The following is an 18,163-nucleotide window of genomic DNA, read 5'->3' as shown; positions in this document are numbered from 1 at the left end:
TGGTGTTTTAAAATAAACGTATGAAATTTTAGACTAAACATATTAGAGAATTTTATCATGTATACTTGGTAATTGCATAATGTACTTTTGTAGTTGTTTGTTTTGTAGTGTACTATTTGTTGTGCTAAGTATACCTACTTTTATATAATTCGCCTGAATATGATTGGAGGTATTCTGTCCATTTTTCAATCTCCGTAATTTTGTAATTTTCACCAAAATATTTGGTTTTTAAGTTTTATATTAAATAATTGCTTGAATAATGAAACTGATAACACATGCGTGAAGACGAACTCAAGATAACATTCTGACGCTTGTGCCATTTGGAAGTTACGTTTTATGTATGAAATGCACGATTGAATAGCGAAGACCTAACTTTTTGACAGTCTTTTTCAAAAACTCAAAAAGTGATAATATATAATTTTTCATAAGATTCATTTTTGATTATGAAAACAGGTTCTAAACATTCGATTTTTTCTACTTCAGATTTTATGAAATGTCGTCATTCGATGAAAAGCAAGCGACATTGCTTTTGAAAGAAAGACCGATTGAATTTGTGAATTATAACAAACATCAACTGTCCAGAGTTTATCCAGCTGGTACGAGGTTTGATAGCAGTAATTTCATGCCGCAAATATTTTGGAATGCAGGTATTGATTTCATACAAAATCCATTTTAATTGTTATTATATGATTTATATTATAGTATGGTATTTGTTGTGATATATTCTGCAATTTCTTCGGTGTTTAGGTAATTTACAGTTTTTTTTATTTGCTTGACCATCTATCTACATAAGACATTAAACAATTGTTTATATAGTAAAAAAAAACTTGAAGTATCTAATATGTATGTCCCGTGATGTGCAATTTATAGGAAAAAATATAAAATTGCTATTAGGCTTCAAATAGGTCATTAGAGTTTTTTCAATAATTCGTTTTTAAATTTGTCCAACAACTTTCTTGCTAGACTTTTAGGTTGATCAATCAACCTGCTTTTGTACATCTGACTATGTCTGAGTATTTCATTTTTGACCAACACGCCATACCAAACTATACTCTGATCGATCCATATTAAATGTATGATGTATAATTTATATGTACATCTGTATACGAAGCAAAATATTTTTTGCATTTTGTACATTAAATATTATTTTATTGACAGGATGCCAGTTAGTAGCTCTCAACTATCAGACTTTGGATTTGGCCATGCAATTGAATTTAGGAATATTTGAATACAATCGCAGGTGCGGATACATTTTAAAACCAGAATTCATGCGAAGGAAAGATAGGCGTCTAGATCCATTTGCAGAATCTACGGTAAGGATAAAATACTTTAATTTTTGTTAAATTTCGAGATCTTTAATGTTTGAAATCGAGATTTAAGTTACAAAACGCTATTTATCTTTTTGGAATAAGAACAGTAACAAACAGGCTTAGTGATTGAAAACTATACGCAAGAAGATGAAAATATAGTTGAATTATAACGAATCCAAGATTTGATATTCTAAATTGTTATAATATCAAATTTAATCTATTCTATCCTTTTTGATTTGATAGTGTTTATATTGAAGCTTCTGTGCAAGTCTGCAGTTGATCAAGTTAATTTTGTTACACTAAATATTTTAGAATTTCCATTCAGTATTTCATTCAGACCAATTCAGCTGATCCTTTTTACTCCACATAGGTTTAGGCTTTCATAGAAGTTGTATAACAAAACTGTTGAATCTCATTAAAAATTAACAATCCATCTTATAAAACAATTAAATAACATATACTTAAAAATTATATCAAGGTCTCGTTATTGATCTTCAAACATTGCCTTTTATCCCCCGATAGCAACGTCGTAATAATCAAGGTGTTGGTGGTGGTTATAAATCTATATTCTTCTACTTTCAAACATTGTTATTAAAAAATTCTTAATTTTACTTGTTTTTGAGATATCCGTGGTGGACCTTTTTACCCGCGGTTCCTTCAAAACTCGCTATACCCTATCTAAATTTTGTCACTAGTATTACAATTTTTAACTAATTTGGTTCTATCAATCTGTGATTTTTTCATCCATTAATTCATAAATGAGCTTTTGAATTCAAACCAAGAAAAATAAATTTTAGATATTGTAATCTTTGAAATCAAATTTTGAGCGGTCAGTGCTAGATGTAATGTAACTTCTAGACGATAATAAGTTTCATATCAAGATGTGTCTATTTTATATAATGGGTTTATACATGATGAGATGCTCCTGCATACTTCAATAAATATTTTATATGTTATACAAAAGTTATTTTCAATGTTAATCACGTGCGAAGTGGGTGCTTTCGCAGGTAGACGGCATAATTGCTGGTACCGTATCAATCAGCGTGATTTCTGGGCAATTTTTAACAGACAGGAGGGCTGGTACGTATGTGGAAGTGGACATGTATGGTCTTCCAGCAGACACCGTCAGAAAGAGATTCCGGACGAGATCCGTTCCGAACAATGGCATCAATCCTGTTTATGGCGATGAACCTTTCGTTTTCAAAAAGGTAAACTTAATAGATACACTTTCAGATTATGCTTTAAATTGCTTTAGATAATAAATAACGATAAAAAAGTAAGACTTTTCATACTTAGAGGCACAAATGCAGAAATACGTCTTGTGCATGTTTTAATACGAAGGGCAAATCCTTCGGTAATATATAGAACGTAACAAAGCGTTGTTATGGCAACGCTATGCTACGCTTCTTTCTTGGTACTGAAAACGGTCAAATTGTATTTTCAGTGCAATAAGACAGTTTAGATATAGAACCTAACCTAGAAAATCCTCAAATGTCCAAAATGTTATCGTAACTGCATCTTAATGATTTAAAACGCCTGATCACATAGCAAATATATAGCATTTTGACAATTTTATTACCAAGAAAAGAGCGTAACATGGCATTGCCATAGCAATGCTTTCTAACGGTCTATTTTGCCAGAGATTTGCCCCTGCTCGTGAGATCAATGTCAATATTGCCTCACTCAATTGTTAATATTGTCATCAATTATAATATTGCCTCACTTAATATTCAAAACTTTAGAAAACTTGTTAAATAGATTAGCTAGTTATAAGGCATTTAACGACATAATTATAATTAATACAATGTATATATGCAAATTCAGTGTTTCAGTTAATTTTTCATTATAATACAGTATAACTTAAATGCTTTTACTTTCAACAAGTATAATAGACTTTTACAGAAGAGGAGATATGACAATCTTCTTCAAAATATATCTCATATTACTTTGTTTTGAATATACTTTTAATACTAAAAAATGCAAATTATTATTATTTTTCACTCTTTGTGCTACTTCTTTTAATTAATCTCATTACGTGCTCTCTTTTAAGTTGTCAGTTAATTGCTTCATTTTTATAATCCGTTTATCATTCTTTCATTATTTTTCACTATGCTATATTTCATTATATATCTTTTTGTTTACATATTTAATTCTGCTGTGGAAGACTTAGAAAAATATTCAGTTTTTACTTTAATTGTAAAATTTTATAGATATACAATTTCAAAATTATTTATCCAGATTTTAAATTTGTGTAAACTTTTTTAAACTTTTAAATATTTTATATTATAACTCAATAATATGCATTATATTATATTTTCCTAGTTTTTCTTAAAAAGATGCTAATTCTAAATTACTAAATATTGTTACTTATATTACATGTTTTTATTATTTTAGAACAATCTGTTTTTTATATAAAATAATTTTTTTTATAAAATAATTTACGAATAGCAAATTGTTTATTTCTAACTAAATCCAGTAAGATTTTTTATCGATTTTATTTTTGTGTTTATTAAATCATTGTCCTCGGACAAACCTTCTTGCATATATTTTGGGTTAATATCCATTTTTTTCTAAAACTGATAACTAATTAATTTTGAATATTTTCATTTCAAGTTTAAGTATTCGATATTCTTTTAAATATACAGAATTTAATAAATAATCCAAATACAAATAGCAGGCCGCATACTTCATAATGGATCTTACGTTGCATCTGCGTCTCTTTTTTCTTAGAAACTTTAACTATAAAACTGTTAAAACAATACTTATCTAAAGTTTTTGATGTGTATGTATGTATATGTGAGATACTATGAAAAGTTTCGAAAAAACTCTAAATGATTCCAATGAGTTACTTACGTTTTGACATAAATATGGTATTATACAAATAATACCATAATCCTAGACAATATTAGAATACCCCGTGTTCACCATAATATCCAACTTAACTAATTCTAGATCTTATATTTGGTTTTTAAAATAATCTATTGATTTTAAGAAAACATACTTTAAATTCACATCTAATCGATATGCTACATTACAGTTCTCTGAAACACTAAATTTTGTATAAAAATTATTCTATTTTCAACTACAGCAGATTTCAGAAAAATGAAGTGACTGAAATTTGAGAATCATTTTCGTATATAATTTTTGTATTTCAGTAAGTTTGTATATCTTTCATGTAAAAAATCTGTTTTGAATAATAATATTGTGTTTTTATTTAGGTTGTACTACCAGAACTGGCAAGCATCAGGTTGGCAGCTTACGAAGAAGGTGGCAGATTTCTTGGACACCGAGTTCTGCCAGTTGTCGGTCTTTGTCCTGGTTATAAGCATGTGCAGCTAAGAACAGAATTGGGCTTACCTCTACCATTAGCCACATTATTTTTATCTATAGTAGTTAAGGTATAGTAAATAATTTATAATATTAATAAAATTAGTCTTCATCTAATATTTTATTCTCAAGTAGGTCAAGCTATAAGATTACCACTTTTCTTAGATTTTGCGCTTTAGTATATATGTTTTAAATTAAATATCCGCGTTCTTCTTCGACATTTCCAGTCCAGTTTCTATTCTATCAGTAACAGTTCTACTTTTGAAACCTTACCGTGATATATATTATAAAATATTGTTCCATATTCTACTTGAAAATATATCAAAACTTTTCAAATATTGTTAGTAGTAAAGTTTTTGTCCGGGAGCAATCTGGAGTTATGCAGCAAATATATTTTACAAGTTTTCGCATCTTTTGAAATTCAATATATTGTTCAAACAAATCCACCAGAATTATGCTTAGGTTTTGTTTTGGAGTTTAAGAGAATATATAGTTGGCATCTTAGTTCAAAAGAACGTATCGAGTGTCCTATATATAAATATGATATCAAAATTTAATATTTTCATTAAATTATAAATATTTTTAGTAACTTAATAAGTTTGATTCGGTTAGTTTAATTTGGTTAGTCTTAATTCAATCTCAAATTAGTCTAAATTTAATATCAAAATTTAGTCTTTTCATTGAATTAAATATTTATTCATCAATCCTATAAGTTTGTTTCAGATTGTTGACCCTAATGAAAGATATTTTGAAAAATTCTGAAATATAACAGCATATATATTTTATAGTCATATTTCAAGCTATATATACAGGGTGTCCCTGAACTTAAGCTCAAGCCAAAATGGGGTGATAGTATTGACCTTAATTATCCTGAAAAAAGAATTTTAAAAAATATCTCACGTTTCAAAATTATGAGCTTTTAAGTGCAATCTAGAGCTTTGGTGATTCATAATTGATGTAGAGTGATTTAGAATTATGTTATAATAATATATAATATAATGTGACTAAAAAATTGTCATAGTTTTACCTAATTTTTAGGTTGCCAATTTCTAAATAACGTGAGCAATTTTTTAACTTTTTGTAGGGCAATTTATAGTAATTGCAAAAAAATCGAAAATGAAAATTTTATATATTTTTACGTTTTAAAGGTTTCTGAACATTTTGGCATACCTTAGAAGAAATGGATGTATGTGTGTGTGCGGATACAAATTTAAAAATAATTTATAATAAGTGCAAAAAAAACGAAAATGAAAATTTCATATATTTTTACTATTTAAAAGTTTCTGAACATTTTGGCATACCTTAGAAAAAATGGATGTATGTGTGTGTGTGTGTGCGGATACAAATTTTCGTCGATTTTAAAAACATTCAATTGGTATTGATAAGGAGGCGTGCTGATTAGTTTTTGGCAAAGGCAGGTTCAGCGGTTATGGCCTCTCAATAAAAATAATTTAGAAAAAATGTCATTTGGCGGTCAAAAATATTTATTGGACATATATGTACATCAAATTATCAGACATTTTATAGAGATTTTCATAATGTGTACACATTTTGTGTAAATTTTTTTGGGTTCCGTATCAAGATTTTCAATGACGGTACGGTAAGTTCCAGTAATTTGCCTCAAGGCACGATGCCATGCACTCCACTAGTTATTCTAATTTTTATCAGGGCAATACTATCACCCCGTTTCGGTTTGAGGTTAAGTTCTGGGACACCCTGTATATTTATATATATATATATATATATATATATATATATATATATCATATTTTATATTTTAATTTGATGGTTTTCCAAAATACTTAAAAATACATAAAAATGAATTTTATTATGCATAATTTTCGAATAATAATAATATATGACTGAATTAGTAAAATGTTTTCCAGTATAATTATGATACATGAAATCCCTAATATCTATGTGAGAACTATATGGAAATTATCAATTCATAATTAATTAAATATTATTCATACGGCATTATGATATTTTAATGTGTTTTTATAATATATAAATTAATATAATTCTTTCCAGGATTACGTTCCGCATAACTTTGTGGACATTGCCGATGCACTCGCGAATCCGATAAAATATCAAAGTGCATTGGACAAACGTGCAGAGCAACTGGCTGTGCTCACAGAAGATATGGAACCAGAATTGAATGCTGATGGAGAAGAAGACCACAAGGGTGAGGGTGGTGACAAATGTGATACAAAAGGGGATGCAAATGTGCACCTGTCTAGTACGACAGGCAGTGGCAGTATCTCTTCTCTAGTTGCTAAACCTCAGCGTAGAATGACCAGTAAGTAGATAATGAATACGTCTATAAGAGAAATTGGAACTGGGCATTATCATTTGTTAATAATTTTGTATAATATTAGTTTTAATAGAAGTTTTAAGTTTGCTGACGTAGGCCAAATGTGACATATCTCTTGTGGTTGGGAAGTAGGCAATTTAGCTGTCAATCAATAAAAGGTTATGCGCTGTTTCTGGTGGCAAAGCCTTAAATATCAGCAGTGTCAGAACTGGTTTGCCAAATTTCGTTCTGGTGATTTTTTACTCAAAAATTATGAAAAACGCTCTGATCGTCCAGTCGAATTTGATTACAAAAAAATTGCCTACTTCTATACTTATTATCCAACCGAACGATTAACTTTGATGTCTACATTGTACAACTAATAAAATTAAAAAAATTCTTTGCAGTATCAAACGTCGCCTGCAGACGAGAGCTTCTAACATCAGACGGCGGCAGTCCTCATTCAATAACAGCCGGTGGTAGTCCCCGTTTACATCACCGCGCTAGTGTGGTTACCAGCACCGCCTTGGGAGGAATGGTTGCGGGCGGCGGTCTAATGGCTAACGCTGCTACCGTCTCTTCCCTGACTGGTGGAAATGATGACAAAGAATTCAGTGACGGTCAGAACGAGGTCACAAGTAGCGGAGCAAGCGGTGGTGACATGCCTGTTGTCAGAACGATTTCAGCTGCTTTAGTGAGTAACTAAAGATAAATACAATTGTTCGAAACATTATATTAAAAGTAGTCACATTTATTTGTAATTTGCTTATTTTATATTGTTACGAATTGATTTGTATATTATTAGTTACTAATTCCTGCAAAACTACTTTAAATATTACAACTACTAATGAGAGTGTTATTGACTTAATTACATAATTATTTTGACATACATATTCTAAACATTTCTTAACATAAAACATACAACTTATCCTAGACTTATTTAACCCACGGTGCAAATAGTGTCCGAACATGTCCATACTTCGGGCCCGATTCACATTACACATTAATCACATATTGTGTTATATTAAATTACTTTCGGTTCGGTGACAGCTGCCGATGCGCTGACCTGTTGCTGTTCTTTTAGCTCACCTTATAAAAATAGTTTATTAGACATTTTGCACTCTGGACCGCGCGTTTGATGGCCCTGATTTTATACTTAGGGATGTCCTCAGTGCCAATACTTTACATACACAAAAGAAGACTACTCTCACGACTGTGGGCTAATTGCATACTTCTTCTGGACACTCAGGAAGAACTCATATAAAGACAGGGAGAGTTTTGTGCACATTCATAACAATATATCAATTTGATTTAACCACGTTTTTAGTATATATACCTACTCTTGTAAGTGTAATGTAATCTTTCCTTGAAACAAGTTCTAATCAAGTGTTTGAATAGAGCGTTATAGATGATGATATAGATGATAAGTAGATGCAAAACTTTACGACATTTTCAGGAATAAAATAATCAGCAACAACAGAAACAAAGCATGACTCTTTTTAGGTCTAGCAATAAGAATATTGTGACGGATGATAAGTAGATGCAAAACTTTACGACATTTTCAGGAATAAAATAATCAGCAACAACAGAAACAAAGCATGACTCTTTTTAGGTCTAGCAATAAGAATATTGTGACGGATAAAGGTTGATGCCCCCTTTCTTGGGTGTTGCAATGACTGCCAAATATTATATCTTAGCATTGCATCCCCATTCGAAAGCGTTACTCCAATTTCTTAACCCGACTTCTATAAACACCCTGTAATTACCTGTGGAAACTAAACCAACTAACTACGCGTATGAAACAGAATGCACTTTTATATCATTTAATTTAACTAATTATGATTACAGATCTGAGGAAATGACTGAACCTACGTACAGTCATGTCCTGTGCCTAAACTCTAACGTACTGATGAATCTTTATTAATTACTAACGGAGTAATGTAACGGCTTTATTAATTACTAACGGAGTATCGGAAAATGCTAACGGAGAGAATAGCTAATATATAATACATTCGACCTTTGCTGGAACAGGTTCTTCTCTTCTGGCACAGCACACAAACCACTAAACACTAAGCGGGTCTAACGGCTCGTGCCAGGACCCGATTGACCTCCTCGGAGGATGTTACATTTCTTAATGACGCTTTTCAACCTTCGACTTGGACCTTATATTGCAGGAACCCTAGTAGAAGTAGGTGGGGGAGTACTTTTGCACTGAGGGTTGTGCAACCCTTTGACGACAATACCAATTATCGTTACAATATATATATATATATATATATATATATATATATTATTGTTTTCATTGTGTAAGAGCACCAATTTCTGTTTTCGGGTGTAATTGCTTTTTCCTGTATTTTTCTCTTCTCGCGCAAGTCGTTGATCGACTGCATTCTTTTTCGTCTCATTTGTTTTAGCTTTTTTATTTTACCTTTAATGACATTGTGCAGAAAATATCAATATGTAATCAATCTCATTTCTTTTTTTTTCACAACCGTATTCGAAAAATTTTTTACCACTTTTTGTCTTCGCACTGGCTTTTGTTCATTTATTTTCTGGCACCACATCTCGAATCACTATTCGGTGTTTTATTCAAAATTCATGTTATAAATTGGTTGAAATCATATATCACTATTTCAAATATTTTTGTAATTGGTAATAATAAATTAGTAATTCCATTACTATCTTTTCAGCAAAAAGCTCTCGATCAGGCTATTCCAGTGCGAAGTCCTGAAGCGATAGCTGCAGAAGACATCAAAGCTGAAACACTGGAAAAACTTTTCGAAAATAAATCCGTTGCTGAGAAACGTTTGGAAATGGAGAAAAAATTAGAATCGTTGCGTAAGAAACAAGACAAGGAAAGGCAAAAGTCTTTGGAGGGTAGCGGATTAGCTGAGAAAAGATCTTCTAAATTCTATATGAGCAGTAAACTTGTGAAGAGGCTATCCAGTAAAAATATGTAAGTATAGTAATAGATAATATAGTAATAGAATATTATTTAATTAAATTGCGTATAATAAAATATTCTGGTCGCGTACAGACATTTTGATACTTCCATCATGTTTTCCCAAATCTTCTTCTCACTATTGATATTTGATTTGATATGTGATATTTAATTTTTGATTCTGAGAATGAATCTTAAAATTCGCATATCGATAGTTTTTTTAATGAGTTATATGCATATTTATCTTGAATCAAGGTAGCAAAAAATGTATATCTTTTTAAATGATATGGCTCTTCTATATAAATTAGTTCTCCGATTTAAATCAGTGTCGAAGTTTGGCCGACTAATAATTGCTACTATTAGTTATATATTCAATGTGTAGTACATTTAGTTACCAGGTTTATTTGTATTTTATGAGATGTTTTTAATTAATTTTTAGCAGTGACGCTCCTTGGTCATCGGCGGGTTCTTTAGGAAGTGTTGATGGAGATAGTCATGCTGTAGCTGCTGCCGCTTCTTGTCCAGCTTTAGCTCGACTGGTTCGGGAGCACGCAATTCAACTCAAAGAACTTCAAGAACGATATCACGAAACAATATATTCCATAGCTGAAAAGGCTTTGAAACAATCTCAGGCGAATCAGATGAAAGCTTTGAGGGTAAGCAAATAATAGGAACGGTTCAAACACAATGATGTGATTTGCTCATTTAGGCTCCTAAATGTGACCATTAATTTATTGTGTTTGCTTTTTTTCATTTATTGCTACTGTTTAAACAATATTTTTGCTTTATACACATTTCAATTTACTACTAGGTCTGAGTGGTATTTTACCTTAATCCAAGTTGCATGAATTTCCTAATGTGACAATTGAATTAACCAAAAACAATTGCGATTTTAATTTATAGATTAATTTTTCAAATTATCAGGATAAAATTTTAACTATTTATTTCGAAAATAAACCTTTCGTTTCTCACTAACAATAAGTACTAAGTAAGTTTCCAATTGATATCTTCTAATCTAAATCATTTTGTGCAATCTAGTACAGGTCCCTAATATAAATATTAAATCTTACTTAAACATAAATATTTTAATTAATATAATTATTTTGTTTGCAGGCTTTGCTAGATAGAGAAACTGCGGAACTGGGACAAATATTAGAAACGACGAGGCGGAAAGAAGTCAAAGATCTTGCTAAAAAGCATCGAGATCGAGATGAACTCATTCGTATGAAAAGAGAAGTGAGATATAACATTATTTTATTAAATTATGAAATTTTTTATATTAATTCAAGTTGTATGGAAAAAGTGATTGAGCAAGTTTAATTCCAATCTCTACGTCTGAATTAATTTAAAAATATTAAAAACAGTCACATAAAACTTCATTTATCTGAGATATTTTTTCCTTATTTTAACATTGATTTCTAATTGAATTGTGTTATGATTTTAGGTGGCAACAGCAATCGTGGAAAGGGGTGTTGCTGAACGAGTTAGACTTGCTCAAGATTATGAAAGGAGAATTGATGTTCTACAACGTGAACATAATCTTGTGAAAAAAAATCTTGAAGAACATCGACTGAAGGTGAAGGAATAGAAATATTTTATTAAATAAAAGAGTACTATATTGACTAATTATTGCAAACTTTCAAACAAAATATAGGTATTTAGGTTAAGAATTTTAATTATTATCTAAAGTTTTTTTTTATTTGCATAGTTTTATTGCCAATCAAAATAATATACATTTTTAAGACAATATACTGGATTTAAATGCAATGAAGAGATTATCTCCTATGAGATATCTCTCTTTTTTATTTTGTGACATTTTTTTTAAGATTGTATAGCCATTTTTTTTCAATCTTCGAGTGGGATATTCCTCGCTTAATTATCTAAAGTTATTATCTAAAATATTCTAATTGAATAATTGTAAGAAAAAATATTGAGGAAGAGTTTGTATCGGTATCAATTTGCTTATATTGAGCAGAATTATTGTTAGATCTCAATCAAGCAAGACGTGATAAACAAGGATATAACGGCCAATTCAAATTTGTTTTCATGTGATGCAGTTCATTAAGGAGATTCAAACTTCAAGGTTGCAATTTATTCAATACGTATTGAATACATATGATATTTAGAAACAATTTCCAATTATAAATGATGCGATTTTATTCACAAATTTGTTTTAAATATAAACTAATATATAGGGAAATGTAATATTACTATTGTTCGAACCTCACAAGTTCCATACATCTATCTTCTTTTACCTAACATTAATAAAATAATTTTCTTGCCTTACGAGGGAATCGTCAGTTTCACTCTTCTGGGATTTTGGTGAAACTTTACATGGTGATGAAGTAGATAGTCTAACCGAAACCCAGAAAATATTATAGGCTATGGGAAGTGGTTCAATTATAAAAATTAATTAAAGTTGTTGAAAATGCGCTACGTGCTAGGCCATCTCAACATACTAACAGGGAAAAAATACAAATTATTTATTAAACTATTGACTTATTTTTTAATCAATTCATGTTATTTTATATCAGTCATGATATAGCATTTTTAACAATAAATTATATCTGGTCCTTCGAGATAATTACAGTGTTCGTGTGTAGTGAAATTAATTTACTTTTTAATAAACATTGCGCCGGGCATCAACAACCATAGTTGTACAAACACCCCAGTCAAATTGAGTTTTCAGTTAGGAATAATTCGCATAGAGCTGAAATTTGATACAGATGTTAAATAGGCCATTGCAAATGAAATGTCAAAAGTCCACATCGATCCGACATCTGCGATTTTTTTTATTCAAGGTCAAAGGTGCAAAAATCTAGTTTTCCCCATTTTCCGTCGAAACCATACAATTTTTTAAAAAATTATGTTAGAAAGGTTTGTTTACTATAAAATTATCTATGAAATTATTATTTAGTTATTTTTGGCTTTTTTAGCTTTAATTTGACTGGGGTAAAAGCATCGTTGGAGTAAGTAATGTACTCTCAGACACATCTTTGTAAACCTATGAATCTGTAAATTCCATCTAAAATTTTTGTAAGAATATTAAGTTTTGTAACAAAATTAAGTAACTCATTATTAGTTAGTAAGAATTTTGAAAATTGTTGCCAAAACGATTTGATTGAATACCTAAATTATTTTCAATATTTTATTACCAGGCGAAGAATGATTTGGAACTGGAGTATTCTAGTCGCATAAGTTCCGCCGAGTGCGGTGAAACCGCCGGCAGTGGCGCCTCCACGGCGGCGGTGTCGAGCTTACAGGAACAGCCGTTGGAGCTGTAGCACGAGCGGCTCTCGACCATCAGCGAGACAATCTCCGCCACAACCAATTCCAAATGCGGTAAATGTAATAGTTGTTGTCGGACCGCCGACAGTCCGTGACAGCCACAGCTGACCAAACACGGCCAATGTGAGTTAAATGACATTTAGATTTAATGTGTTATTTATGACTATTATAAATTCATACTTATTATTTAATCGATTATATAAAAGATGATAATAGCAGTGCTAGTGGCAGAGATTTCAAACTCAGTTTGATCTTAAAATTACAGTAGTTAAGGTAACACAGGTACAGAATTCCGGTGTAGTACATAATTTCGTGATATTTTCATTTTATCGCAAATAAAATTTTTATACAATTCAACATCAAGAATATAGTTAGTTAAATAGTTTCAATTTATTAAATGTTTCAATTAATTTTTAAAGCCGTATCGAGCTTATGATCGTAGCCCGTACGGCGTTGTTGTTTAGCCCAAGAGACTCTTCCATATCCTTAATAATTATAAGTGACGCTAAGTTTAATGTACTTAAATCTATGAAATTATTGGTTAATATTAATATAAAATAACTTTATAATTAATTATTTAACATACTTTTCGAGAAATTGTCAATTTCATGAATACCGTAATTATGTTCACACTAGGTAGTTTATGTAATTCCGTGCATATCACGAAATAACGAAAGATTGGCTTAAAATATTTTTGTCTTTTATTTTCAACTATCGTTAAATTTAGTGGTGTTTTTTATGTACATATTTTTTAGCTCTTATAATTAAGTTTGAAACTAGTGGGGTGGGTGGCATCGTGCCTTAAGGCGTAACGAAATGTTCGAGGAATACTGAATGTTTTTCAATAGATTATTATAAATATTGTAACATTGTCTAATATTTATAAGAATTATATAAACTGAATTGCAAAGTTGAAATTATTTGTGAAGTATATTAAAACTATAGTCACAATTAAAAATAAAATCTGAATTATTTTCGATATACAAAAAGTTTAAAAAAAAAAATTATTTTGAAGACAAGCAGAAAGTTCTTTGAATCATTCAAATCGGACGCTTAGTTCTCTCAAAAACTTCCATTTTTTACATATTTAGCTCAGTATCTTCGAAATGGATGGGCCTGTCTTTGCCAAAAACTAATAAACCCTTCTCCCAATCATTACTAATTGAATGTTTTTTAGATCATTCAAATCAGATGCTCCGTTCGCTCAAAAAGTCGATTTTTATTTTCTGCACTCTTTGCTCCGTATCTCCGAAACGGCTGGACCTGCCTTAGCCAAAAACTAATCTGCTCTTCTCCCTATCAACAGGAATCGAATGTTTTTTGAACCATTCAAATCGGTTGGTCCATGCGCCCGAAAACGTGACTGGAAATTTGTATCCATACATACATACACACACACACATCCATTTTTTCTGAGGTATGCCAAAATGTTCAGAAACCTTCAAAACGTCGAGAAATGTAAAAATTTTCGATTCCGATTTTTGGCCCATTACAATAACTTACCCTACGGAAAGTTAATACCTACTCTCTCGTAATAAAATACACAAGTTTTTCACTCACAAACTTTTCGAAGGAAAAGATTGTTTTCGCCAGAATATCCGATTTGCTAATTTTATGTTTTCTCAACGTTTCATTCTGAATCAAATGACACAGTGTGTTCTGTGTGCGGAAAGAATAATTTTCGACCTTTTGTTAAGGTTTTCACCGAAACGGCTGAGCCGATTTAAAAAAAATTAAAGCCATTCGATTGATATTTACTCGCATTGGTTGTTGGTTATACGACCGGCTGAACCATTTCTTTAGAATTAGTGCAAATTGAAGAGAATAAGTACAAGTGCAATTTTTTTCGTCCACATGTGAGCGAAAATCTCAGAACCAATTTTGAAAATTCTAAATTCTATCTTATCTAATAAGTTGGAAGATATCTTCTGGAAATTGTGTTGATTTTTAGTTAAGATTTTAGTTAAGTTTTTAATAAAGATTCGTCATTTTTTATGAAACTGTATATGGTGATAAAGTACTTGGCTAATGAACACACGTGTTTCGGCAAAATACAGATCATTTCTATAAATGACGTGTTCTACGATGCAAAATGTTGTTTTATAATAATCCTATAAGTCTAATCTATTCAATAGAACAGTTTTAAATATTTGGTTCGCTTTCCTACTTTTTCTGAAAATCATCTTTAAAGTCAAACGTTTAGTCAATTCCGGAATATGGTACACTTACTATAAATGCTTTTCATCAAAACCAGACTTTTTTAACAGAAATATGTATATGGAAGTAACATGGAACAGAGCTGCTACTGCATATTCTCGTAGGAAAATAAATAAATAGACTCGTATAAAAATGTATAATATGGAAACAGTGATAAAAAACTCAGTCACTCGATGTAACTCGATAAGAACTATCGTTGATCAGTTTTGCGCAACGATAGGTCAAGCCGTTTCTTTGTAATTGGCAGAAAGTGTTGTCTTCCTAACAGTTCATCCATCGTCTAATAACCTATTAGGTGTCCTATTAGTAATAGGACACCCTCTATTCGTAAAATACGGGAAAAGAATTCGATTACTAAGACCGGTGTGAAACTATTTTCCGACTGTGCTAGGCAACAAGTTATAGACAGAAATATGTTAAGGATAATGCCGTGGTAAAAAGCGAGCTTAAACGTAATATATGGTTGGCAATATCGTAAAATTTGGTTTGTATTGTCCTGGCAATATTCAAGAAATCTGGTGTCATGTGCACTGGGCGTATGATATGTATCTTTATTGTCTAGGAGTATACATATTTATGAAATATATTTTGATAGTATTATGCATTCTTCGAATTCTGTTTATTTTTAGGAAGACAAGTACGATAATATTTAACATTTGATAAATATTTAATTGTTTTTTAACATTTTTTTACAGAATCCTATGAAAAGCGGTTTGCAAGCATGCAGATCGTCATAGATCTCTCGATAGAAAATTAATTTCGACATAGCACCATATGCCTATGGTTAAAGGTGCAATTTGTGTGTCAGTTCCAACCTTGCTTAAAAGCAAATTTACCGATTCGGTTTGTCTAATTGCAGCTCCAAAATTGAAGGTAATTCAAAGAAAATTATCTTAGGCAATAGTAATATATCTGAAGATTTCATGTGAGATCCCACGTTTTGAAACTGTTTTAAAATATTCGCTTCAAAAACTCAGCGTTCGTGTATTATTAAACAATTTAGTTATTGTGTAAATACTGCAGAAATTTATTTATTGAAGAAAATCTCATAGTGTTTTAAGTTACCTGCTAATAAATTAATATATTTTAATAGCACTTTTATATTAGTATGATTTGTCTATAATATTTTAATTCATGAATATATGACAAATAATAATAGTATCAAATTTCAATTTAAATCAAATTAATATATTTTATATGTGTATTTTAAATATTATTTATCTCTGTTAATTATTTTTGCGGTAATTCTGCAAGACTGATTTCACAAAAACTGCACAAGTATTAGAGTTTATAGATAAAAGTATTAAAAATCGTGTTGAATTTTTTTGTTATTCTTACTATTATTGTGAATTTTATCGTCGTTCAAATTAAATATATAAAACTCATAAACTTATGTAGTAGGTGTAGCATAAAGTGAATAAATGTCTATATTTCTAGCATTTGAGTTTAAGAATTGTAATATACTAGGTATAGGAATTTATAATATTTTGAGTGCCATATGTATTGCTTTATTATGCATGATACCGTAAACAACTTGATCTTATACATGTGAAAAATGTATATTTTTTTCTTTACAAACAATGTATTGGACTTTTAGGTTTATTCGTGATGGTGATGCTGAAGTTCAAGCAATATTAAAATTACTTACAGATTAAGAAATTTTTAAAATTAAATTTTTCATTTAAATATGATTTTATTGAAATATCAGTTTCAACGCATTAATATTTTTTATTTCGCCCAAAGTATTCAATCAATTATGATAGCATAATACATTCGAAATCCAAGAAGTGATGTGGTAAAAACGCATACAATTTTATACTTCAACTGCAGAATGCAGAAGTAAAGAACTCTATAAAAATTAAAAATGTGGTTAAAAAATTAGTAGCTTTTTTTAACTAATCATAATAGGGGAGATCCAGTACGGTTGTTGCACTTTTTTATCAGCAATAATTTTAGTTATGATTTATAAGGTGACTATACGTCCCGGTTTGGCCGGGACAGTCCCAAATTTTCACATTGTGTCCCGGTTTGTTCCAAACGTAATATTTGTCCCGGATTTAGATCTTTTGTTCCGGATTGTCCCGGTTTTTTGAAAATTAAAAGGTAAATCACCAAAAATTGTGAAAACAAATGAAAAGTGATTTTTTTAAAATCAATTATCAAGAAAGTGAAATAGAATTTTATACAAGGCTCAAAAGCCAAAAATATAAGATCGAAAAATATATAATATATAATATAATATCATAGATAAAAAAGTTGTACATATAATCAAAAAATAAAAGTCTGCAATTCTGATTAAAAGAAAAATATTTATATGGAAAACCTTCTTTTTTATTGTTTTCTTAAATAACATTTGTTATTTTAAAGAACACTCTCCCCATGTGAATGTAGGGAGCTGGCTCAAAGCAATAATGGAAACTTGTTCGAACAAAAATACTTCATCTTTCTTCCTTTGAACCCTATCTCAAAATCAGTATAGTTTAACTGTTAGGGCGATTGCCACTATAGTAACCTGGCACAACCGTACCCAGTCTGTACTGTTAAACCATATTAATACTTCAAAAGGGTTTTGTGGTGTTTTAGGGAGTTCACTACATTCACCATTTTAGAGACTTTTAATGTAAATAACCACCAAAAATACGACCAAAGTTGTTATTTAAATCTATTTCGACAACATACCAGTATTATAACTGAACCTTTTATATCTAAACTTTTAAAGTAATTTTTAAGCAAAATTGTCCTGGTCACATATTTAATTTTACACACGATTTACTGTGAAGATAGCAA

The 18,163-nt window shown here is 30.3% G+C and overlaps 1 protein-coding gene across 1 annotated transcript; it reads left to right on the top strand.

Moving 5' to 3' along the window:
• Positions 1-487: 487 nt before the first annotated feature.
• On the top strand, positions 488-16,391 carry LOC113366054 (1-phosphatidylinositol 4,5-bisphosphate phosphodiesterase classes I and II-like). The gene is made up of 12 exons (XM_026607605.1): positions 488-647; positions 1,159-1,313; positions 2,318-2,518; positions 4,529-4,708; positions 6,669-6,936; positions 7,338-7,624; positions 9,621-9,886; positions 10,311-10,527; positions 10,985-11,107; positions 11,316-11,447; positions 13,030-13,282; positions 16,072-16,391. The coding sequence occupies exons 1-11, from the start codon at positions 494-496 to the stop codon at positions 13,153-13,155; spliced, it is 2,109 nt and encodes a 702-aa protein (XP_026463390.1). The 5' UTR covers positions 488-493; the 3' UTR covers positions 13,156-13,282; positions 16,072-16,391.
• Positions 16,392-18,163: the final 1,772 nt, after the last annotated feature.

The sequence above is a fragment of the Ctenocephalides felis genome, unplaced genomic scaffold (assembly GCF_003426905.1).
Source record: "Ctenocephalides felis isolate EL2017-DRISC unplaced genomic scaffold, ASM342690v1 CF-g0.4_SCAFFOLD_01170, whole genome shotgun sequence".
NCBI lineage: Eukaryota > Metazoa > Arthropoda > Insecta > Siphonaptera > Pulicidae > Ctenocephalides > Ctenocephalides felis.
This window is presented reverse-complemented; position numbering and strand designations above follow the sequence as displayed.

Coding starts and splice junctions, on each gene's coding strand:
- LOC113366054 (XM_026607605.1), top strand. CDS start 494: ATGTCGTCATTCGATGAAAAGCAAGCGACATTGCTTTTGAAAGAAAGA. Junction 648..1,158: donor GCAAATATTTTGGAATGCAG/GTATTGATTTCA, acceptor TTTTATTGACAG/GATGCCAGTTAGTAGCTCTC. Junction 11,448..13,029: donor TTGAAGAACATCGACTGAAG/GTGAAGGAATAG, acceptor TTTTATTACCAG/GCGAAGAATGATTTGGAACT.